Source organism: Coffea arabica, chromosome 10e, assembly GCF_036785885.1.
Source record: "Coffea arabica cultivar ET-39 chromosome 10e, Coffea Arabica ET-39 HiFi, whole genome shotgun sequence".
Classification (NCBI taxonomy): domain Eukaryota; kingdom Viridiplantae; phylum Streptophyta; class Magnoliopsida; order Gentianales; family Rubiaceae; genus Coffea; species Coffea arabica.
Genome location: NC_092328.1, coordinates 15,169,897 through 15,196,175, shown reverse-complemented (window position 1 = coordinate 15,196,175; position 26,279 = coordinate 15,169,897). Strand labels below are relative to the sequence as shown.

General features: G+C 35.5%; 2 protein-coding genes across 6 annotated transcripts; one reads left to right on the top strand and one right to left on the bottom strand.

Annotated features, from left to right (window-relative positions):
- Window positions 1-1,470: 1,470 nt before the first annotated feature.
- LOC140015126 (uncharacterized) lies at window positions 1,471-2,760 on the bottom strand. Its single transcript, XM_072067020.1, has 2 exons — window positions 2,155-2,760; window positions 1,471-2,028 (listed from the first exon to the last, which is right to left on the bottom strand). The coding sequence occupies exons 1-2, from the start codon at window positions 2,758-2,760 to the stop codon at window positions 1,471-1,473; spliced, it is 1,164 nt and encodes a 387-aa protein (XP_071923121.1).
- Window positions 2,761-10,213: 7,453 nt separating this feature from the next.
- On the top strand, window positions 10,214-22,001 carry LOC113712810 (uncharacterized). 5 transcript variants are annotated; one of them, XM_027236400.2, is made up of 13 exons: window positions 10,214-10,630; window positions 11,675-11,752; window positions 12,731-12,888; window positions 14,338-14,413; window positions 16,612-16,679; window positions 16,769-17,018; window positions 17,201-17,329; window positions 17,451-17,557; window positions 17,635-17,688; window positions 17,797-17,880; window positions 18,511-18,674; window positions 20,747-20,896; window positions 21,721-22,001. In XM_027236400.2, the coding sequence occupies exons 1-12, from the start codon at window positions 10,330-10,332 to the stop codon at window positions 20,892-20,894; spliced, it is 1,617 nt and encodes a 538-aa protein (XP_027092201.1). In that variant the 5' UTR covers window positions 10,214-10,329; the 3' UTR covers window positions 20,895-20,896; window positions 21,721-22,001. The 5 variants fall into 5 exon arrangements, with proteins under 5 accessions (XP_027092201.1, XP_027092202.1, XP_027092198.1 ...); XM_027236401.2 differs by having other exon boundaries at window positions 21,453-22,001; XM_027236397.2 differs by having other exon boundaries at window positions 21,182-22,001.
- The last annotated feature ends 4,278 nt before the right edge of the window (window positions 22,002-26,279 follow it).

Sequence of the window (26,279 nt, the reverse complement as noted above, 5' to 3'; positions counted from 1 at the left end):
CCAACAAAAGATATTAGGAATTTCATATAACCAGTGAATGCCAATTGTCCAAAAGAGATCAATGCCAAGCTCATGTCTAGGCAATGAGATACATGGCAAGGTAACATCGGCAGACTTTTACAAAACAAAACAATCACAATGATATTTTCTGTTCTCTTTCCCCCACAAGATCAGTACGCTATAATTATAATTGTAAGATCTATATTAGGGAGACTTCATGCCCTAAACATGTGCAACAAAAAATTAAGCAGTCAGGGGGGTTCACATCTATTAATCATCCCTCCAGTATTGCTATATCAGCTTCATCATCATCTTCATCTAACACCCTATGCGCCGGTATAAATCATATACATGCGTTAGGGAATAGAGTATACAACGAATTTCCAATTTTACTTAACAATTATACACGCAAACGGACCATTTGTTTTCTCCTGGTCCCTTTCCCTTTTGAAGGAGGAAATGGACCATAAACTGACATAGCAGCCCGTCTTTTTCTCCAAGATCGAGCCTAAAAGGAATCACAAGTTTGCCTATTATGTCTAGTTTTCTTGCAAACTGAACACTTCATCACCTTTTCCGCAAATCAGTAGAAATAGCTTGGGGAGCCGAAAGCTGGAACTCTATCACTTCAGCATCTTCAGTACCAGCTTCCGCAGTTCCACCTGGGACTAGAAAAGCTTACAATTAATTGAGTAAAAGAACATACAGCCATTAAAAGAACTGTAGTCAGAAAAATTTAGAAAAACATAGAAACACAGCAAACCATTATTTGATGAAGATACGGTAGCTGCTTTTTGTTGGTCTCTTCCACTTTCCCCATCATTGAAGGCCTGATTTACATCTGTTAAACAAAAAAGTATCAATTAATGTTAGTTTTGAATTAATCATAAAAAAAAATTAATTCAGCAAGCAATCTTCAGTACCAGCTGTGGTAGTTGATCCATGGTCTTCATTCACTTCAGGCCTCTCAGTTGTCTTACTTAGTTGTGGACAAGTCCTCTTATTATGGCCTTTCTCCTTACAGAAGCTGCATTTATTGGAGTTAGACGATGGTGGCCTACCACAGCATGAACCGGGCAGCTCATTCACTGGAATGATCAATGGGCATTTTCTAACAGTATGACCTTCTAAATGGCAGTTTGAACACTTTATTTTCACAAGTTCTCTTCTAGGCAGTTTTGTTACACCTACGGAATTGGTCCTTGGCTCATCAGGCTCTCTTCTCCGTGCTTTTCTTGGCCTACTAGGGAGCTTTAACTTCGTTGGAGGTAGCATCGGCTTTTTTTTGGACTGGACCCAAGCATTCGGACCACTCATTGGAGCTATGGCTGGTTCATAGGCTTTCAAGTAATTCTCTCTTGAGTAATACTGATGAACCATCGATTCGAGAGTTACACCAGTCAAGGAAATACAACATATGGCATGGCAACAAGGCCAGCCAGTCGGGTCCCATCTTCGGCACGTGCATGTTTATTTTTTGAGATTAACCACATACTTTCCGTCATATGCATGTGTCACTTCAAACTGATCCTCCTTGGACCATCTTGCAATGTTTGAAGCAGCTTCTGTTTTTGCCTTCTTAAGTTTTTTCTGAATTTTGGGACATATCTTGTCATTTCTCTTCTTCATCCATTCTTTTTTGGTTCTCAGTCTTTCCATTAGATAAATTCTGAGTGTCCCAAGCATTCCCAAAATTGGTTTTTCCCTAGCTGCCATAATGACTGAATTAAAACTCTCGTACAAATTGTTGAGCAGAATATCGCACTTTGGTGTGGTCCGAAAGTGCGATCTTGACCAATGACAAGGTGATGTGTTTTCAATTAGCCATTTCCTTGCTTTTCCATCATATTCCTTCAAACTTTCCATCTGATTTTCAAACCATGTCATGTAGGACAACCTAGCACAAGTCCAAAATCTCTCCTTCAATGCCAAGCCCGGGTGCAACTTCTTGAAGTTGTTGTGGAGGTGCCTAACACAGTGTCTATGCTCAATTTCTGGAAGCACTTCATGAATTGCAGTCCCTAAACCCTGTTATAAGATTACATATAAAATTAAGTATTAACTTTCAGTAAGAATTAATTATTAAATTTCAGTAAGAATTAAGTATTAAATTTATCGTAAGAATGAAAATTAATTAATTCAGCAAGAGAGTACCTTTTGTCTATCACTAATAAGTGTCCACTTTCTTTGGTCATAAATTTCCAAGTTGTACTTCAAAAATTCGACGAACCACTTCCAAGACATCTGGTTTTCAGCCTCTACTACTGCATAAGCAATGGGATACAGGCAATCATTTGGATCAATCCCAACAGCTGTCAATAGCACTCCGGGGTGTGGACCTCGTAAATGGCAGCCATCCACTCCAATGACGGGCCTACATGCAGACTTATATCCTCTTTTTAGTGCCCCAAAGCAGACATACAGCCTTTGGAATCTCTCTCTCCCAATGTCTTCATCTAACTCTGTCTCCATGTACACAGTGGAACCCGGATTACATTTTAGCAACTCGTCACAATAATCCCAAAGCCTTTGATACTGTTCTTTATAGCTCCCATGGATTATGATCTTTGCTTTCATGAATGTCTTGTATACTTGTGCTATAGTGATGTGAACATTAAGTTCCAAATGCACCTTCTCCCTAAATTCCTCAATAGTGATTCTCTTATTCAACTTTAAAAATTCTGCATATTTTTTAGCCAGAAAACCAGAGATAGCTCTCTTGTGGTAGAATGTCCGGCCACAAGTGTGCTCAGGTGCCATAGTCTTTATCACAAGAGAGTCATCACCGGCCTCAACCTTAGAGGCAAACAACATTCATTGACAATTTTCTGCCTTACATTTAACTCTCATCCGTGTAGCATCTTGTTTTACCCATTAGATATCCTTGCCCCACTTGACTGTGTAGTTATCCACAGCTAAGTTCAACAATTGTTTATTATCAAAAACCTGTCCAACATGAAATTTAGGATCTTCCATATCCACATCAGGCTCAAAACTCACAAGACTCGAGTTCTTAGCCTTTTTCTTCTTTTTGTTGTCTTTATCCGAGGAGGACTAACAACTTTTCAACTCATCTGAGGTAAGCGAATCAGATTCCTCGTGGACTGGAATCTGATCTCCTTCATCTAAGTGCAAGTCCTTCAAAGAATGATCTTTGGCTCTATCTTTTTTCTTCTCAGCTGCAGGCGTAGACCTTTTCTGTTTCTTACACTCCTTGCCCCTACTTTTTGCTCCACCATTAGGTTGTATCTTTCCAATTCGACAACCTAACCCTTGCTTAGGTGTAACAACGCAACTCTGAAATATAACATCTTCTTCATCATGGTTGAAATCATAATCACTATCATGGAAGCTTTCAGCTTTAGATGAATCCGAATGGACAGCATCATCATCACCATCATTTCCTCCATGTTCAGCAGGCTTTGTTTTTTCATTTTTTGACTTCACATGCTCCATCATTTGCTCAACTTTGACTGGTATTTCTTCTAAGTCAGCTAGATCAATATCATCAAAGGTGAGCCCCACATATAAATTATCATCTTTTAGTTGAATCTCCTCAACAGTTGCTGCACCTAAATCAGTGTTGCTATTAACATCTTGTATATGGAATTCATAGACACCATACACATCAATTTCTCCATATTTTTTAATAATGCAAGCCACGTCTATTGCATCATTCTCACTATCTATTTACCGAAACTTCAGGACATTTTTTTCACAGGGGATTCCATACATCATCTTTGAATCCTCCCGACAGCCCACAGAAGTGCAAAAGTGACTCAGAATTGACTTACTAACTCTTTCTGGAATAACTCCTTCAAATGTTTCCACGTTACCCCCTACGTATGCTTGTTTTGGCTCTTTAACATAGACACCACCATAATGTACTTTCAAAGTAAAATAGTCCACATCTTGACCTGCTTTTTTATTTAAAAAAACAGAAATCTTTTATTATTTCTCAGATGCAGAACCTTGGCCCCAGTTATGTTTGACTTTTCATCAACATGAAAGCAATGCATAGTATACTTTAAAGGCACAGGGACCACATCACAGTTCACAAACAAACAAATTTACTTTAATCGAGACCAAATTTCACCACCTAAATCAAAAGCATACATATTCAATTTCAAAATTACCAACATTTCAACATCACAAATCTCAGGAAAACAAAGTAAAATTTTGAAAGTACCATACCCAAACTAAATGCTTTATTTTACCCATGTGGAATCTATAAGCACTTTAACAAAAAATTTTAATATCCCCTAACCTGTTCATGCCTCGCCACTGAAGTACAATACTGCAAAATTAAACCCCCCTCCCTCAAGTCTTTCCATTATACATTATATCACCATTCCAACATACTAGTGTGTAGTGGCACTCAACTCAAGCACCTTATGCATACGGTTGATGAAGGTTAGGTTTGAAGTAAGCCGAGTTACCTGATCTTGTTGATGACTCCACTTGATTTTTGCAATCCTTGACAGAATCGCCATCGTCCATTGCCTGAGCTCGTGGCGTAGACATTTCGATTCTGGCCTCCATTGTCTGTTCACCGAAGCCCGATGACTCCACTTGATCGTTGCCATCCTTTACAGAATCTTATCGTCCATTGCCTAAGCTCGTGGCGTAGACATTTTGATTCTGGCCTCCACCGTCTGTTCACCGCTCGCCCTAGTTGTTCTCCCAATTTTTCCCATTTGAGTTCTATTTCCAAGGATAATCGCATGGGCGGGATAATGATATCTAATCCGTTTCAGTGGATAATTGCAGGAGATTAAGCCAGTGTGACAATTATACCCCTTTGGTCCACGCGAATTGAGTAAAATGTAGTAAAAAGTCCTACATTGAAAGTAAAAAACTAGTTCAGGGACTAAATTGGTTAAAATATTTAATGAAGGACGAAATTGATTTAAGTGAAAATGTTTAGGGACCAAATTGGCGAAATTCCCTTAATCAAATAACATGATTTCAAATGTTGTACCTCTTTTAATTAATAAAAAAATAGACATAAGAACCAACAAATTATTACTGAAGGAAAGTTAAGCATTTTTTACTAAATGCTAGTCTAATTGATATAGTTATAATTTTGCTCTAATCCCTTCCCTTTCTCCTTCCCTCTTGTAAGGGTTTGGAGTCTCTCCTTGAACAAAAAAAAATTATAATATTTAATACTGAAAATAGCATAAGCTATCTAATGATATCAAACTAACCACAATTAAAAACAATAGCATATATTATTTATAGTGACATGTAGGGCAAATGATCATGGTTTTTAGTTTGATATGAAAACTGAGAGTATGATAGTTCAGCATGAAATCGATAGTGCTCATGTTGACTCAAATAAAAAGTCTATTGATTGCATCACCTGTTAAAAGGTTTGAACAAAAGTTAGATACTTGATTAATTTAGAATCCTACCAAACTCACAATATCAGTGCTCATGCTAACCAAATTTAACTATGCACATCCAATTAAAAAACATAAACAATGAAAAAAAATTTAAAACTAAGAAGTGCAATTCTAACTATGCAAATATGCTAAAACACCAAAAACAATTGAAGCAAACACTAAGTTTCAAGTATTGTTGCTAACCAGAGGTTTAATCAATCAGAGTGTTGAAACTAAATTAGCAACACCAAAATAAAAGCAAAATTCATATTATTCTCCAAAAAGATCTAATTGGGAAAGCAAATCTAACACAACCAACGAAGAAAAGAATACAATGTTAAGTAAATATTCACATAAAGATCAGGAAAAAAATAAAAAAAGTAATAAAAAAGTTTCGCTCAACAAATTTGATTTCTTAACCATGCAAAAGAAAAAAAATCAAGACAAACCATACATGATAAGTTCATTAGCTTCAAATTAACAAAAATTAATAAAATAAATAACTAACACAAGCAAAAGCAGCAAGAAAAATAAAGCAATCGAGGGCTCAAAAGTTGGGTATATCTAATATGTGTGTATATATAAGAAAAATGGTTAACATCACATCTCAATGAATTTTAGGATAATGATTGTTAATGCAATAGTTAGAAAAAAACGAGACATGCATAATAGTGGATATTATATGTACACATATTATATGGATTTTTTTCAAAAATACAATTAAAAGTTTGGCGCAAAAAATACGCATGCGGTAAAATTACACATATAAATTTGTAGTGAATAATACACATATATTTGAAAGATACGGAACCAAAAATATGATTAAAATTACCATATATTTTTTTCAAGATTATGCTACATTTATACCAATTTGAACTCTTATATATACTTGTGTTTGAGATATTAAATTTATTAAAATTTTTATTGTGTTATCAATCTTATATGTCTAAATCTGCAAAGTTATATATATATATATATATGATATTTTGTATATAATTAGGAATATGTCATCATATGATATGCACTTAAATGTATCAAATTTAGTACTTAACAATTCATTAATTTAATGGATTCAAACTTTAGATTTTAGATTTTAGATTTCAAATTTCAAATTTCAAATTTCAAATTTCAAATTTCAAATTTATCAAATATACCTTAAGAAGGCTTACACACCACTAACAATTTCCAATAAGAGCAAAGTTTGTTATCGAGTATCATTTTTTGACTCAAAGTTTGGTTATATTTTTCATTTCAGTATATAAAAAAGTATATATATATATGCTTTTTTGTACAAAAAGGTATATATATATATATAGTGTAGGTTTTTTGTACTTTCAATTTTACTTTTCTACTAGTTTTGCTAGTGCAGCCTACTGAAATTTGAGTGCTAGAGGTGCAAATGGTGTATTTGCAAATACAAATGAACCTATAAAGAAAGCTAGGAGGCCTTATTATTTCATATATGCTATAGAAACTTAGGATCAAGAAATTCAAAAGTGCATAGTCTTAGTTAACATAGAGCATATGGCTTCTTTTTGTCTAGAAATATCTTTTGTATTTTAATGTCATTCAGTACACATGTAGATAGAATATGTAGGTAGGAGGGTCATAATATGCTCTAGAATATTATGGGACAAGGATTGGTTAAAAGATGATGTTTGCGCATAGTTACTTGTAGATTTAAAGTATTTTATGCTACTTTGTGTCAACGAATATTATTGGATTAATATGTATAACTTACTTTCAATACATAGTTTTATGTCGTGTTATACAACTATCTTTCTTTTACAAAATTTTCCACAATCATAGCCCTTCAAGATTCCATTCTGCTCTATCTCCAATTTTCAGCTAAAGAATTATTAGTAGCCATAGCAAAAAAACTGTTAGCATTTTCTGCCAAGATCTAAAATTATTTCATTTCATTGTAAATACTTGAGAACAAGAAATACAACCTTCTCAGTTCATTTCATAGACATCATCAACAACACAATTGAAATTACAAACACCATAAGACTACAAACAACTAAACCTTCATATTTTTCACTTCATTTTTCAATTTTCAAATTCCAAAAAATAGACCACCATCGAAGTTCGAACGGCCTGAAGCACCTAGAGCCTCAAAACTAACCTAGCTGTTTGGCTCTTCTTGGCTTATCGAATTACGTCAAAATTAAACGCTGCATTCATCCAGTTCACAGACCAAGTGTCACATGCCTCTTGATGGCTTTTCTGGATCAACAATTTTCACTATAATCTTCCACTGACAATCATAAAAGCTTGTACTGATACCTCAGACCTAATTCTACCGCCACCACCACAAGAGCTCGAAGAAGACATTTTAAATTTCTATCTACTTTACTTTAGTAATGCAACATGATATGGTGGCAATTAAATCCCACTAACCAATAGCAGCAATTAATTCAACATAAGAGAAGGAAAGTTCTTACATTTAACTTCAAGTGCACACAACGTAAACCACAAATTGGAGTTCAATCCAATATGTTCTTCTTCTGGTCTCTTTTTTATTTTTCAGCAAGAGTATAGCGACTTTGGAGCAAACGTTTTCATTCAGGTGCTTTTAACTCAAACGCGAGGGTATATTTAGCAAATGGGGTCACATTTGTATATTAAAAATCTATTTTTTAACAACCTTAGGGCCTGTTTGGAAAATGAGTTTTAGGCCAAATTTGTCTCTTACCATTTTTTAGTAATTTTAGTTATAGTAACCTTAAAAAATTTCTCAAAAATTTTAAACTATCCAATTTAAAATACCCAAAACACACAAAAAATTTGCTTTTTCTCCTTTCTTCTTCCACCTCAAGCAACCACCACATCCGCCGTCGGTTCCAATACTGGCAACCTTTTCTGGCACCGGCCACAACTTTTTTTTCTCTCTCTTCTTCCTCTCCCTCTCCTCCTCCTCCTCCTCCTCCTCTCCCTACCCCACCACCCTCCCTCTCCCTCTTTGCCCGATCTGATCACGGGACGAGATCGTACGCGACCAGATTGTGGCTCGCGACCAAATTGCAGCTATGATCTTGCTAGGGGGAGAGAGGGAGTGGGAGGAAGAGGTGGTGGGGGAGGGAGAGAGGGAGAGGGAGAGAAAAAGCCAAAAAAAATGTTTATGTTGATGTAACTTCCGGTTGGGGAGGAGGAGGAGGAGGAGGAGAGGGAGAGGGAGAAGAGGGGGAGAGAAAAAGCAAAAAAAAAAAAATTATTTCTGCTGGAACTTTCTGTGGGGGAGGGGGAAAGGAGAAAAATAAGAGAGGAAAGAAAAAAAAATAGAAAGAAAGAAAGAGAAAAAGAAAGAAAGAAAAAAAAAGAAAAGAACAAAAGTTTTTCATTTTAAAAATTTTTCCTACAATTTCTACACTAAGGGCCTGTTTGGAAGCTCAGTTTTTTCAAAAATTTGTATGCTACTAGTTTTTTAACAACTTTTGCTACAGGAATCCCAAAAAACTTATTAAAGTTTTTAACATACACACTTCAAAATACCCAAAACACACAAAACTTCCAAAAAATTCCCTTCCCTTTTTCTTCTTCTTCCTCCCCCATCCCAACCCACCACCACCTCCCGCGCCGGTTTCGGCGCCGATCACCTCTTCCGGTGCCGGTCAACCTTTTTTTTCCCTTTCTCCCTCTTCCTCCCCAACCATCCTCCCCTCTGCCGCTGTGCTTTTTCTCGAATCAATTAATGCAGAAATTCTTGCGAGCCTCCTCGATCGCGGCTAGTTCTCCCTCGGAAACGGCGGCGTTCCCAAAACTGATAGGGAAAGTGGCCGTTAGTCGTCCGCAGCCATGGACTTCCTCCCTCCGCGATCTTCAGCTTCCACATTTTCCTTTACAAATCTCCTCTTCCACTAAAATTCAGCAGATTCACCACAAAACACACCAAAATTACCCAGGAAAAAACATAAAGGACAACTCACATGCAGTTACAAGTACTTATACGGGAATGCAGATACGCGCGTAGATAAGCATTGTGTGAAGTGCGCAGTATAGTTTTGGTGATTTGAGCGAGATCTTGTGGAGAAGATGAAGATGGAAAGTTACAGCAGTGAAGTAGAACGAGGTTTACCGGAAACGGCCAAGAAGAACGGAGCGAGAGAGAGAGAGAGAGAGAGAGTGTGAGTGAGTGATGGAAACTGAAAAGGAAATGGAGAGAGTGGATTTGGCTTTTTAAAATTTTTGTGTTGGAGGGGGAAGGGGCAGAGGGGAGGAGAGGGGAAGAGGGAGAGGTTTAAGGAGAAAATGGGTGGCGGGGGAGGGAGAGGTGGGGGATAGGAAATGGGGAGAGAAAATGCAAAGAAAAAAAAATGTTTTCTGCTGCAGACTGCTTGATGGCAGTTTCGAGAGAGGAACAGGGGAGGGAAGGGGAAGGGAGAAAAAGCGGGAAGGGAGGAAAGAAAAGAAAAAAGAAAGAAAGAAAAAAAAAAGAAAAAAGAAAAAGAAAGAAAGAAAATGAAAAGGAAAAAATGTTTTTCATCTTATAAAAGTTTTTCTACAACTTCTATAGTGATTTACAATAAAGTTTTAGATAAATTTTCAAAAAATTCAGGTTCCAAACGGGGCCTAAGTTATAATAAAGTTTTAGACAAATAGTTAAAAAACTCATTTGCCAAATGAAGCGCATCTTGCAAATCTCTTTACTTTTGACAATTTACATCAAATTTGCGAAGTGGTTTAAACCATGAGGCGCTAAAATGTCTGTTTCAAGAATGCCGGGAATTAAATAGGATAAAGTTAAATCATAGGGGTCTTTTTCGTATTTTACTTTTTGATCATTTCATCTGCAACCAGATTTAGTTATATCCCTTCAGCAATAGTACTTGCGTAACTCTGCCAGTCCTACTAACGATCTATCCTCTGTCTCTCTCAAACTCTACAAAAACCTTTTTTTTTTTTTAATTAATTCTCAAAACGATAATAATTAAAATTCAAAATGCCACCACCGAAAAAACCCTCTCGCGGCTTCTCATTCTTCGGCATCGCAGCTGGCGGCGGAGGTGGCGGAGCCGGAGACAATGGTAAAACCGACGATCCACCGAAGCTGAACATGGAGGCGGATAGGGAAGTGTACCGACCTGGTGATCTAGTCAACATTACAGTTGAAATCAAGAACCCAAAGGCGTTGTTTTCGCTTCTGATCGAAAAACTTAGCTTCGAAATCAAAGGGATCGAGAAATTGGATACTAATTGGTTCAGTACTCCTAAGCCTTCCCCTGATTCTAAGCAGCGTCGAGGTATAATTTGTTATTTCCCTGTTACTTCTTAATATTTGTAGTTTATTGTGGAATTATGGTGTATTTTTTGCTTTACTTTTTTGAGCATTACTTAATGTACTGAACTGATAATGTGCTGGGGCTCATGGTGATATTGCTTTAATAAATTTAAGCAATGTGCAATAAAGTTATGAATTTCATTCGGATTTTAGGTTTGGAGATGGGGAAAGCGTTGTTGATTTTGGAAATGGTCTTGCATTTTGTTGAACTTGTAAAATACAAAATGGAGAAATATAGAGGCATTATTGGACAATTTATCAAGTTTATGTTTCCTTTTTCCCTCGTTTTACAAAAGTTACAAATTCTGAAGGAACTGGAAAAACTGGTGGGAAGACTAATGACCATTTTGAATTAATGCGCGTTCTCTTTTGATTAAATTCAGCTGTTTATGGCATTTTCAAGCTCAGACCTGTGGTTGAGGTTTTCTTGTTTTCATTTGTTGAGAAACAGCCCTTGAAGTGCATTTGAGGACAGCTTTTAGCTTTTTGAGAACTTGGAAAATAGAACACAATGTAACCATGTAGCTTTTGGAAATATTTTTCTTTTAACTACTGTTTATTCTTTCGTTGTTTTGTTTATTGATTCTTTTTAATCTACTCTTTTGGACTTTGAGGACATTGGTCTTGCATTTCGTACAGGTGGTAATGATGTATAATTAGTTGACAAGAGATTTAATCGGTCCTCTTATATCAGCTCAAATTTTATTCTGTAATTGCGAGTTAGTTATGGAATTTTATTTGATATCTTGTTTAGGCTCAATATAAGCAAAGCCATCACTAGACAAAGTGCTTTCACATATTGCATGGACTCATCTCTATTGGCATCATCTCTTTATTTATTTATTACATATTGTAATACTTTTAAGTTGGCCCTTGATCTAACTAACTTAGGTGTTTTAGCACTTTAAGTTTGTGACTGCAGAATTACTGCAAAAGATGAAGCTAATGATGTTGTTTAATTTCATTTCTGGAAATAATTTGAATATCCTTATCCCTTGCTTGCCAGGAGAATATACTTTCATGGACTGGTTCACACCTACTATAGTTTCAAATCAAATCATTGCAGCTGGGGCAACCACGAGATGTAAGGCTATGTTACTTATTGGATGGTTCTCTTGGTGATACTGATTCATTTACTGGCCAAAATTACTCTGGGGGCATCTTGCATGTTCAGTTATGAAAGGACCAGTGACAGTCTAAATGTCACAAAATTTCTATCTTTCATCTGCTTTTTCTGATAATCTTTCTTAAAGTCTGACACTTTTAACTGCTAATTGGTATTGGCCTTCTTCTATTAGGGGTAAAACTTTCCCTGAAGCACTATTATATGTTTGTGTGACATTCCTTCCCTTATCGTCTCTGTACTATCTCATTTTTTAAATGACAATTCCATATAACCATTTGCCATTTGTCACTTGGTGATTTTTCTGATTCTGCTATTATTTCTTATAAAGAAATGATTTTTAGGTCAGTAGAAGTCAAGGTAATTATGTCCTGAGGTGGAAGAAGTTGGTATTAATTGTATATTGGTTAGTGTCTTTGAAGTTGTATACTCAATTCATGTGTAGGTAAATAGTGTCTAAGGGATTCCACATCACCTATGTTCATAAACACAAAATACTTCCGATTGTCATGTTTAATCTAGCTAGTTATGATCAAAAGTATTTTACAGATTTCCTCCCCTAAACAGATCTGCCACCGCGAAGATGTCAAACAAAGTCCATCTAGAGCATCTGAAACCTAGGATTAGAAAACTTCTGCTTCATGGAAAGGTATTTTTATTGTATGAATTGTGGTGTTCTCAAATCATGACTAAGGAGAAATGATTAATAGTTCTTAATATAATGATCAAGGAGAAAAGATATTTGGTGCCTTATTTGGAATTTTGATGAAGAAATTGTACAGTGGTTTTCTAATCCTTTTGCAAAATGTTGTCATTGCATTGGGAGTTCTTAGAGCAGAACTTTCAGTTTCTTACCATGCTTGATATGCAGTTGGTGTTTTTTGGCTATTAATCCCTTTTAAGTATGGTTTAACTTTTGAATGCTGCTTTCATTTACAGATGTTGTGCGAACGATTCTACCTAACATTATTCCACCCTCATATAGAGGTGCAACAATTCGTTACTTATACTACGCAAGAAGCACGTTATTTGGGAAGTACTTGATATTGGAGAATGGTCCCTCTGCTACAGAGTCAATACAAGACCTTCCTGAGATGGTTTGTTTTTCGTACCCCTTGGATTATCGGTGGCTTTTATTTTATAATGAACTGGAAATTTGCTAAGGCACGTATAATTGCATCTTTCTGGTTCTTACCTTGCTCAATGGATATCTATATTCCAATCTTTGTTGATATGTATTTAGATTGTCCGAGTGCCTTCATTTCCCCTTGCTTGAGATTTAACTTTTACAGTTCTCCTTGAGAATTAGGCATGAGCACTAGTATGCAGTAATTGATTCTCATTCATTTTGAGCACCTAGGGGTAAAATATGAAAAATGAATATGAATTGAGAAAACACCTATATCTTCTGATTGATGGTTGCATCACTTGAGGGTTAATAAGTTTATTTTGTTCAAAATCTGGTAGAAATGAAATTATTGTTTATTCAGAGGATGTGTGATATGCCTACATGCCCTCAGCCAAATTTTCAAATAATAGTCCTAGGTTCAACTGAAGGCTTTTCAAATTTTCTTGGAGCATATCTGAGGCCTTTTGCAGGTCATTTGATCTGTATTCACACTATAGGCTAGTAATCCTTTTCTATTCAATAAAGCATGAAATAAATGGTATCTTGTGCTTTTCAAGGATTATAGAAGTTCAATAGATTTAAATTGTGATTTTTTTGTTTTAATTCTAAAAGGACATTCTTTGCCCAATATTGAATTGCCTTATGATATTTGGGCTAGCAAATGCATGTAACAATCATGGTCAATTTATTTGAAATACTAGTATTAGATAAGGTTTGCTTCCTCATGTATGAGTATGAAATTGTGGGGAATTAAATATACTTTTAAATGTAAGAAGCACCCAAATCAAATCAAGCAAAACAAAAGTGCTGCTGAAAGCTTTGATGTCCAAACCTCTCTTATCTTAGATGCCTTTGTGCTCAATGGCAATTGGCGAGTCTAAGTAGAATGCCTCACACTGGTAGTATTGGTGCTTGTATGTTGAAAACTACAGATACTACCTTTTTTCAATTTAAGACGTGCCTTTAAATACACTGGTAGTATTAATGCTACAACAGGTCTTCTTTCCATATACGTTGCTAAATTTGAGAATCGAATTTCATAATCAAGGTAAATTGTACAGAACTATAGACAAGTCAAAGGCCTTGAAGAAAAACATTTGCCTCTATAAGCATTTTAGTCAGTATCCCAAATACTATGGAAATCAGTTAATGAACCTTGACTGCCTGTGAGATAACCATCTTGCATCATGCTTTGCAGAATGCCTTCTGCATATCCTAGATGGTTTGGTAGTTGTAACCTGCATATGCTCTGGGATGATGATGTATAACGGGATTGGTTTGGGCTAAAATTATTTTAATGCATGTTCCATTAATTACCTTAAAAATAAATATCATATTGTAATAGTCGATGTGTGAATTTTCCATCAATTCTGTTATTTTTCTTTTGACTATTTTCTGAGAAACTTAATGTCTGCAGGAAGCCCGGATACCGTTGCAGATATGGGTTACTCAGAAAACCAATGGTTTACTGAGTGAAGGAGATTATAATGATGGTAAACCTTTTTATATGTCCCATTTGTTTTCTGGCTACTCTGTCATCTAATCTTGTTGCTTTTACTGGTTTTTCTTCTTGGCTTTTATATCTTTTTGTTTTTTGGTTATAAAATCTATGAATCTATGCTTAGCATCTAAAGACTATTTCATTAACATTTGTGGATATAAATCATCTGATGCTGAGAAAGTTTCAGAATACGAATTTCTATCATTTGCCACACTTTCCTTTATTCAACTGGACAATTCTAAGGTTCCCTGTCAGATCTTAGATATTTTTCTGCCTGTTTGACATATCATTAGCCAACTGATGTTCAAGATGTACACCCACCCTTTTGTTCTTAAACATTTCTTATTATGAGAATGATTCTCTACCTAGGAATTCTCAATAGTTCATGAAACAAGTACCACATGTTGCAGCATTGTTTACTTACATAATAGTCTCTGGCATCATTCTAAGAATGTCCACTGATGCATTCTGTTGTAGGTTTGATGTTATGGATGGAAAACAGACACGAGAAGGAATGACAGTTAATAGTGCTAAGCATTTTGATGCTTCATTTAGTCTCCATTGGTGGATAACTACTTTCTTAGTTTAAGAAAACTGCATCATGGTGTATCAGAAATTTGTCGTTTGATTGATGCACAATGCGTAAACTCTTGAAGTATATTGATGTATTATTGTCTTGTCGTTCAAGTCTGAATGAAGTAGGAACTAATGCACTTAATTGTTGAGCTAGGTTTTATAGAAACTGTTGCAATATGTGGTTGTCTGCTTAGTCTAATTAAAAAATCTGTAGTGCCTGATGTTCGGCTTGACTAGATAGGATAACTGATTATTTATGGGTTCTTTTAAAGATTTTCATGGTAAAGTGGGTATTGGTGAGGTTTCTCAGTTTTTCTATGATATTAGGTCAATAAAATCAGAGCCATTTCAATCAATTTATTATGAAGATTGATGTTCTGGTCTAAAATTTATGTCCACAAGGAAGATCTTCCCTGACTAAGGAATGACACCTGATTTTGATGAATGTTTAAAAGTAAAATTAAACAGGGAGAATAACAGATGTGGGATGTGCAAAGAAAATGGAAAGATTTTGGATGGTTGGTCATGGCTTTATTTTAACTCCACCTTTTGTTACATTATCTGCTATCTGTAATATGTAGGGTTTGTGAGAGAAATTAATTGTAAGTACCTCATAGTTATTTCATTTATGCTCAAAAGAACTTATGCAACATCAGTTTCCGAGTGCGCTGGTTTATGAATATTAGAATTTAGGACTATCCATGTGAAATTTCCAATGATGAAAGATCATACTCAAGTGTCAGTCATCTGTCCAAAACATATTCCATAAACTGAGCAGTCTGTTTCCTTTGGTAGTTAAAATGTAAGAATGAGACTAGGGGATTTTCCACTGCTGCCATTTTGTCTGTAGGTAATTTTTGAGGTGTAGATTAATATATTGAATTTGGCTGTATGCTTTTCTGCAGCAAAGATGGAGACCTTTTGATCTTCTCAAGTATATTGTCTAGTGGCCTGTTGGCTAGACGATTTGAAACTCCATTTTCCTGAATTGTTTGAATGTCAGTTGTTTCACCTCCTATGTAGTGTTGTTTTGTCATGTCAAGGAGTTTTTGGTTTGTGGTGTATTGATGTAGATGCTATTAGATATATCTAAATATCCAGTGTTTCTTTAGGCAGAAAACTTATGGGTCAAGAAGAATTTAATAGCAATTGATGAATGACCATCTTATGGGTTGTTTCCATTGTGATGCCTAGATGTAGATGAATTCCAATGAATGTATGTACAACTGTGTTCTATTTCTGGTTGGAACATTCTATATTGCTCAGTAAGTGGTATGATATGTATTACTGGTAGGGGAAGAAGAGGATGAGGCAAAAGATGTTGCCAAATATTTTGATTACAAAAGAAGAATATGGGAGTTCTTGTGTTTATAGAGTTGTCTCTGTCCCAGTTTGGGAGAAAGAGACTTTTTTTTTACGCAATTTTATGCTGAATAATTTATACTGTTTTATTGCATCTGCTCCAGGCTTGGATTCTAGTCATGTGGGCATGGGGTACCTTTATTGTTCTGCAGAGCTTGTTTCTTTTATTTCATTTTTGTGTGCTGTAAGAAAGTTAAGCAGTAAGATAATTGGGTTTTTCTTTTCTTTTTGTTTTTCCTTTTTGTTTTTCAGGTATTGTTCCTGCAACTTCTGTTCTCTTGGATGTGTATTGGAAAGAGGTGGATGGAGATTCTGAATGGGTAAAGTAACGTAAAAATGCTACTTTCCATTCTTTAAAGAAATGCTTGTTTTTCCTCCTTTTGAGAGCAATAGCTTTTCTTTTGTATAGACTAGGGCAAATGAAAGTTTTGATGGAGTGGAGGAAGGATATGAAAGTTCGAGGGATGAAATTTTATCAGTTTCTTCCTACATTAAAGAAGACATTCACCGAGCTTTTGGGAGTTCCTTGTCACTGCAGTCAACTCTTGCAAGGTCTTCCAGTAAAGACTTGTCAAATCTAGAAGGACGTGCAAGCATATCTTCGAATCTTGCATTACCTCGAGTAGCAGTGGCTGAAGTCTTGCACGATAATAGTGATGGTAAAATGTTTGTCTAGGTCTACAAGTTGTTTAAACTTCTGCACCTGATGTTTTGAAAATTTTGCATACTATCAGGATAAAGTTTAGAATATCATCTAATTATCCTCTCTTGGCCTATGTGTATTTTAACTTTTGAGTTGACTGTGTTGCTTTATTTGTCATGTCTTTATTTATGTGAGCAGGAGTCTTGTTCCCCAGCAAGTCTGATGATACTGCCTTCCAAAGTCGACTGCGGATACACACAAGATCCCTTTCCTTAGATGATGAAACAAGAGTACCATCTGCCCCTGGAACTGTTGAAGCTGGAGCATGTAAATCCACATGCTTTGTAATCTTGTATACATCTTTTAGCAGTGTTTCTTTTTTTCTACTTATTTTGACTCATTTAATGCATTAATCTCAAATCTAATTAGCTGCTAAACTTTTCTGCAGCAGAAGGGTTTGTTCGAGGAAGATCTTATAATATCAGATTGGATGACCAAGTTCTACTAAGATTTTCTCCAAAGAACTCTGACTCTACTTATTACTTCAGTGATATGGTATAATGCTATATCTAGATGCTTGTGCACATTTATGTTTTTAATTTTGATTTCCTTTACCTCCTTTTTGTCATCAGATAGGTGGAACTCTAACTTTTTTTCATGAAGAAGGAGCTAGAAGATGCCTTGAGGTTTGTGCCCATGTCAGACTAATTGTTAGTGAATAGTCATATTATGTTGATTTATTCTTCTTTAACCCGTATGGTATGGAACTGACCAGCTTCACTGGTGCTTTTCAGCTTTCTGTTACTCTGGAGATGACAGAGACTATAAGTAGGCGCTTTGTCCATCCATCTAGGAAACATTCTCCAACTATTACCAAGGTTACATTAACTGATTCTTAAGTAATTGACACTATCATAACTGTTACAGGCTGCCATAGCTCTGCATGTTGTGTACTAATTTTTAGTTGATTTGAGGTTGGTTAAGCCCTCAGATTCTGTAGTTAGAAGGTCACTGATACTCATTCTCGTTTTGGAGATCTTAACTTCCTTTATTTAGTAAAGGAAAAGAAGAATAAAGTTTATGTGAATTATCATATCACAGCAACTGTTATTTAGGTTTTTAGAAATGGTGTTGGAAGTTGAGAACATAGTGAATTTAATGCCTTATTGTGAAAGTTCTTAGGAAAATGACATATGGTTCACTTTATATTTTGGAATAAGGTATAATGTTCAACCTTTTCCTTTCAGTTTCTGTTTGTGTTTTAGTGGTCGTTCCTTTTGTTAAGGGCTAATCTGGTGTGCCTCTGATACTTTGCATACCTTTGGCTTGGTAGTTATAAATAAAATTATCTAAGGAATAGAGAAATAGCAATGAAGATGTTGAGGACAGGTGCATCTTTTAATACTTGGAGGCAATTTGATTATTTTTTTTTTGGTACCACAAAAATGGAATCCAATGTTATATGCTGTCCTAAATATTCTTACAATTTTTTTACGCCTATTGTGCAGGTCCACAGTGATCACCATGAGGTTGTTGCAGATCTAGTGCAGACAAGCTTTTTATTTTCCATTCCCATGGATGGGCCTATGTCTTTTTCCACTCGTTATGTGTCTGTACAATGGGCTTTGCGGTTCGAATTCCTTACCACTCCTAAGAATGTCGACTGGACCAGGTATAATTGCCTATGTGCAGTACAAATTCCACGTACCACAATTTGATATTTATCTTGATTTGGACATAAATTAATTTGGAATGCTAACAACGCTAGTAGATTCGTAGTGGAATGATGGTACAATGATATGTTTACCTGGTTTTGAAAATGGAATTTTTTTACATCCAAAACCCGACAAATACTCTTTAATGTGTGATATTTCTCTTGACAAGAAAAAACACACAGAGAGGTACATCAACATGGGAAATAAAGAAACGTTGGAAAACTTTTGGTTGATGATAACTTTATGGACTTATATGGCTTTTTATGTAGAAGACATAGTGCCATGCAAAAGACTATACTACTTCAAAAAAACTATTGCTGAAAAGAGTTTTCTCTAAAATTAGGAATCTGGGCCTTAACCTCAGATTATAACATCTTAACATAGGTGGTGCTTGTGCCGTATATTCCATTCTCACTTCTTAAGCTGTAGTTCCCATTCAAAAAAACTTGGATAAGCTATTTCCTCGACTTGTTTTGATGTTGAAGTCAGGGGAAAGTGAGTAGTTGATTTGACTTGTAGGTCTTATCAAGCTGCAGAAAGTTTATTTGCCAACGGTAAAATAAGCAGTGAAAAAAATGACTGAGATGAGATGCACTTCTTAAGACCAACAATGTAGCTTTTATGCATAATTTAGTGCTGTGGGTATTTTCTCTTAAGAGTAATGTTCTTACTTATTTGTCTCCTGGGAGAATTAAAATCCTCAAGCTTTATGTGGTTGACTGCCTCTTGGCTTTTAAGTGCAGTTGTTTAGAATGTATACTGTTGTGCAAATAAAACAAAGAGGATAGTGAACTGTGATGTTGGCTATATAATATTTGGTAATTGTGATGGACATGGGATTTGTGTTGGCACCTTGGTGGTCATTCTAAGTGTTTGTCTTATTTTTAATTCTTTGGACATCAAGAAACTAAAGTTTCTGACGAAATTGGAAGCTTTGGCATTCTCTTCTAGGGGTGTCTCTTGGATATTTTAGTGTTTTCTCTTGCAGTTGTGCATGTTTGCATTATTTTAAAGAGCATATGAATCTCGAATTGTTTTCTAACTTTGCCGTAGAACTGATAGCTTTTTTGCGCATTTGTTCTTTTGGATATGGAAAGTAGAGAAAAGGTCGCACCTTAAAGCCATTAAAGATAATAGAGTTAATGCGCTACATTTTTGAAGCAGTGTTGTCTAAAACAGATGGTACATGCCTTAGATTGAGGGAAACTGTAAAGGGTTTTGAAGTATCAAATCCAGTTGATAATGTTGTTAAACTAACGTCTTATGGGGATAATTTTTAGTGGTACATATTTAGTTTATGTAGAGAAGTAGAAAATTAAAAATAAAATCAAGTTCTGTTTACCTATGAAACATTAACAGATTAAGATGCCCAATTGGAAGTAACAGACAGATGCAAAACATTAAACGTGAGGAATGTGAAAGAACACACATGTTTGAAACTCCATAGTATTAGTTAACCGAGTTTCCTTGAGATATGTTTTGTTTGCCAGTTCTTGGTCTGGTTTTGAACAGGTACATTTGTTAACATGTTTTAAAGTGTATTTTGGCATTTTCCTTTTCTTCTGGCGGTAGAGATTTATAGTTGTTTCAGAGCCCCTGTTTCTGTTAGTCTTAAAACTAATTATGGAGAATTGGATATTGAAATGATTGCTTGAAAACTTCAACGTTTTCCTTTCTCAGGTTTGAAAAGCCAAAATCTGTTTTTAGAAGCATTTCAAGGGCTACATCTGACAATCATGATTTTCAACATTTTACATAAGTCAAACAGAATTATATAACAGCACCTAAATGTGCCACACACAGACACACAAGCACCAAAAAAAAAAAAAAAAGTAATAAGACCGCCTGTAAGCAGCTTGCAGCCTAGGAGGTGCTATTATCAACTGATTGTAAGCAAATGAGTGCTATTCTAGCCTTCACATTTTATTGAGTACTTGTGCAGTTATATTTCCTTGTGTGTCTAAATCATTCTTAGTATTTCCTTCGATTAGTTTGAACTTGATGTGTTGAAACTACTGCTTCGTGTCAGATATGAGCATCCACTTCTGATAGAGGGAAGAGACAAATGTGAGTGGCTTCTTCCGATAACTGTCCATGCACCTCCCCTTGGGGCTGCTGCAACTCAAATCCGAAGTGAGAAGCCATTTTCTCTGGAACCTTTGTGGGTTCGTACCTGAAGGTGAATTGAGCCCTCAAGAATCCTATTTAAAACTGTTGTGATCAATTTCTTTTTTCCGCACCACGAAACTTAAAAAAAAAAATTTCTTTTGTAGTAATTATCTGGGTCTCATAACGCATGGATGCTCTCGTGCATGGATGGAAACAAATAGTCGTAAATGAAGAAACTCTAGAACGTTTGATGCATTTATCTGACCATTCCTTTGTGCATTCTCTGTTTTAATCTGGATATCGAAGGATTAGAACAGAATCTGAATGATCTGTTATAACTTAAACTTGGTTGCAGGCAATAAGAAGTCTTGATCAAAGATACTGAATGAATAAGAGAACCAGTGGGGAATGTCATTAATAGGCAAGAGTTGTCATGGACTCAGGTCATGTGGGAAAGTGACACCAAAGCCTAGTTACGTAATGCATGTTAAAGAACAAAATTAGGACATAAAATCCAGAAGATGGATAGCTGTTTATTGCTTCTTTGACTCCTAAAGATTGAACTAAACTGTACATCACCAATGAGATAACTTTGTGGTATTCATTGCCGTTACGCTTTTATCCAGGTAATCTTGCAGCAATAGGTTTGAAGTTACTTGAGCTCATAGTATACAGTTGCCGTGCTAATTCTAGTGTTTCCTTTGTAGCTATTGTAATGAGACCTTGCTGAAACTACGATTCTGAGTCATTACATGCTGCATTTATTAGTGCATTCTTTTAAGACTGCTGATTTATGCAACTAATAGCTTACAATGTCTAGATGCTTATTGATTTTGTGTTTTGGAGAGATGTTAACAACATTTCTTTTGCTGATTCGGGGAGAACGTCAACCAGGTTTTGTGACATTCAGTATTTTTGAATGCTTCAAGATTCTTCTCAAGCATTGTTGTACTCAATAGCTAGGTTTTGCGATTCCTTTTTACTCAATATTGATCTCGAGTACATCTTCAATTTTGTGTATTCTAACATTAGAGTAAATGTTAGCCGCCTTTCCGCCGGTCTTATATTTTTTTATTAGGGATACGGTAATAGTTGTCACCATATTCTCCCGCTTGTATATCACTAAAATGTACCTCTTCAACAATGAAATCTACTACTTGAGCAATGTTGGTGAACTTGGTTTTGAGTGTGATGCCGAAATTGTCTCAAACCCATCGACTTCTTTTGGTCTTGTGTGCGATAGCTTATTGAATGTCCTCCGGCTTCGCCCTTGGAAGTAGTAGGTAATGAATGGCTTCTAAGTATTCTTAAAATTTTGGACGAAATGCGTTTTGGGCTGGTAGTTGGGGGTTTAACAAGTTGGATTAGTATGCCTTGCTGATATCAGGACTCGCACAGCCTAATTTTTATATGAAATAAAGATTCGATTGCCCTGAAAAAAAAAAATAAAGATTTGGTGGATGTCACTATTGGATTTTTAATTATTGATTAACATGTTATTATATTTCACACAAATTAGATATGGAAATATTAAGGTGACTCGTAAATGACAGGCTCTTTCTCCCATTGTGAGGGCATACCTCCTTTGGAGCTCCTTTTATCTTCAACCAATCTTCTAATTCCGAGCGTCTTGTTCATTCTCCATCAATAATTCTCACTAGCCCTTCCACTTTTCTAATTTGTTCAATTACTGCTACATCATAGTGGTGCCATTGAAACTTTTTTTTTTCACGCTCAACTCACACTTCAGAATCTACTGTCTTATGCACGTTATCATAGTCGATTGAATGACTGTTACTTCACGGTGGTCCCTTCATTTTTTTAATGGCACATGCCGGTAGATTTTGTCATTTAGAATGGTCTAAAAATAGTGAATCAAAATATAGTAACGATAACTCGAATGAATGCAGAGAAGTACCTTTAAATGTTTGTAGAGAAGTACTTTATGTGTTTCCTTTTTATCCAACCAACTTCGGGTTGCTTAGCGAGGCCCTCTTGTGGTCAATCAATTTCCTAACATCCAACAACATATAACAAGGTTTGACTTTACCTATTGGGTTATCTAGCTAATTATCATCATCTTAGTATTGATATTTTACGAGATTATGTTCAGTTACATTAACACCCACAAATTCAGGTTCTTTTAAGGGAAGGTAACTTCTTTTATTTAGATTTACTTCCATAGAAGATATTGTAGATAATGAAATTTTCATTAATTTAATATTTAATTAGTCTTTAAATTATTTTTCATGACTTATTTTTATTCAATTGAATATTACCAAATGTCATACACACTTGAAAATTTGGACAATTAGATCTCTCCACATGCCAAGTTGATGTGTCCTGACCAATTAAAAATACTAAGATGTCTTCACCAATAAAATTATGCCATGTCATATATCCCTATGATTTAGCAAATTATGGATAAATATCTAAATATTTATTTCTTTGTTAAAGAGATAAAATTAGAGTTATTTAATCCTTATTTATGTCCTATATACTACAATGGTTCATCTAGTTCAATTGTGCCGCGTTGTATATCTCTAGAATCTTGGCAAATTAAGAAAATACTTATCATCATTATTTCTTTATTAATAAATACAAAATAAAGGGACAATATTCAAGGTGGTGCAGTTTTTATATGATCGTATGTCTTGCAAGACTAGTAAGGTGGTGTACATGTTTTCGGCTTCTACCCCATTCTATAGCTATAAATAGGGGTCTCTGCACCAAAGACACAAGATACATATCTCATAACTTGTTGAAGATCCAAGGCTGTGAAAGCTTTGCATCTTCAAGTTCTTCAAGTCCTCTTTATATCGAGACTTGAATCTTCAAAAATTTCTTCAAATTTTCATCATATCAAGGTTTGAAGTCTTCATCGTGTTCATCAAGTTCTTGAAGTCTTCCATATCAAGATTTAAAGAAGTCAATGGTTGATCCAAAAGCAAGTTGCAAAGCCCTTGGATTAACGTTTCAAGAAAAGAATCGAACAAAAGAATTGAACGAAAGTCTCTACAATATTGAGAAATCCTGAAAATTGCGACTCATATCTTTTCTAAATTCATATAACTTATATTTATCGCATATTTTTTTTGTAATTTTCTTGTAGACTTAAAATTTTATCGCGTACAAATTTTTGGCGTAACCCGTGGACCATTTCTACCTTCTATCTCTTCTTTTCATATATTTGATTGCATAAATCAATCAATGGCCCCAAAGAATGAAAAATCCATGGCTACTCGTTCCACGGCTTTTGATGCCAAATTTGCTAATGAGCCTGTATATGTTACTACAAATCCTTGTATTGTTGATCCAATAACAAGGAATGTGACAAGAGCTCTCCCTCAAAGTAGCCTAGAGCCTTCCTCTCCATCAACTCATATCTTCGGTTCAATATCACCAAAAATCTCTTCACCCACATTGGGTCTCAAAGATTTTTTGGTTTCAATAGAGAAGACTCTTGTAATGCTTGAGATTGGCTCTAGATCTAAATCTTTGAAGTAACGATGATGACCTGTCAAGTATTGGATCGATATGCTCCCATGGAACTCCACAATTGAAGCTTTCTGTTGAAGGTTCTACTACCTTTTCTGCTTCTTCTATGATGCCTCTCATGATGACAAACACTTCAAATTTGGAAGAGCAAGTGACAAACATATACAAGATGATGGAAACAATGATGCAACATAACAAGGACCAAGATACTTTCATCACTTAGCTCCTCAACTAGAAAGACAGCATCCCTGAAAGAAGTTGCATGAACTTTAAGGAACAACAAGAATTTGAGAGTTCATCATCCAAAAGAAAAAACAAAGTGAAAAAAGTGCACGTGACCACCAAAGAAGCAATTTCTATAGAACAATTAAAAGACTTGGTTGAAGACAGGATCAAAGCCAAGAAAGAAAGCGGCTCGAAATCAAGTTTCACTTATTCCAAACCTTATACCATCAGGACTGACAATCTCGTGATGCCTGTTGGCTACCACCAAGATCCAGCAATTCAATAGAAAAGGGAACCCAAAGCAACACATAGCCCATTTCATCGAAACATGTAACAATGTTGGAACTTATGGTGATTTCCTTGTCAAATAGTTTGTCTGATTTTTGATGGGCAATGTTTCTTATTAGTACACTACACCGATCTTGAACTTGGATCCATTGATGGTTGTGAGCTACTTGAGCAAGAGTTTCTCAATCGCTTCGACAGCACTTCGAGAACTGTCAGCATGTCGGAGTTGACTAACACACACATGTGAAAAATTGAGCCTATGGTCAACTATATTGATAGGTGGAAAAGTTTAGGTCTAAACTGTAAAGACAAACTTTTTGAAGGTTTTGCAATAGGGATGTGCAAACGAGATGTGGAGAAGTTTAAATCTAAAAATGTAAAGATAGACTTTTTGATGCTTATGCAATAGAGATGTGCAAACGAGGTATACATTGGAGTTTGAGCTACATTTTGCAAGGCATCCGTTGAAGCACTTTTGAAGAATTAGTTATTAAAGCTGATGATATGGAATTGAGCATTCCAGCTAATGCAATTGATGGTCCTCTTGTTCAAGTTCCTAGTGTTCAACCCTATGTTTTCAGAACCGGACCGGATAGCGACTCGGCCGAGGTCAGGGGTCAATGGGTTCGACCGGGGGTCGATAGGGGGTCGAACCGGATGACGTCATAAATAAAAATTATTTAAAAATTAAAATATTATATATATAATATCTAATAATATATTGATATTAATAAAGGTATATCCATATATATTTGATGTTTCAAATATATTTAACAAGAAAATACAAAGAAATTAGAACAATCAAGTAGCAATTTATATTATTTAATAAATATTAACAAGTTTAGAATTAAAATTATGAATTTAATTGAAAAATAACATCAAATTTTCTGACAATATTTATAAAGTATCAAATATTTGAGGTATATCAATAAGTTTTAACAATTTAGGGGGTCAAAACATAATATTAAAAAGTTTGAATTTTTTTTTTTAAAAATACTGTTGAACCGGAAAACTGGTTTTTTCCCGGTCAAACCCGGTTTTTGACCGGCTTTGACCGGGTTTTAAATTTCCGGTTTTTTAATGTGACTCGGACCGGCTACCTGGCCGGTTCCCGGTTCGACCGGCCGGTCCGGTCCGAGTTTGAAAACAGAGGTTCAACCTCCTTGTCAAAGCAATAAGAGACAAGAGAACAAGAATCGGGGAAAGCATCCTTCAAAGCTCAACAATAAGGAGTCTATGGCAAATGAACTCGGTACTTGTGAAGATTGAAACAAAGGTGAGTCAAAAAGTTATCGAGAAAGTTTATTCTTCCCAAGAGAGATAAAAAAAAATGACCCACTAAAGACCACATGTCTAAATGAGCTCTTTTTTTTTTGAAGAATAACAAATAATGATGTGAAGTACTAATGGTTCAATTAAGTGATTTGTTAGATGAAATAAAC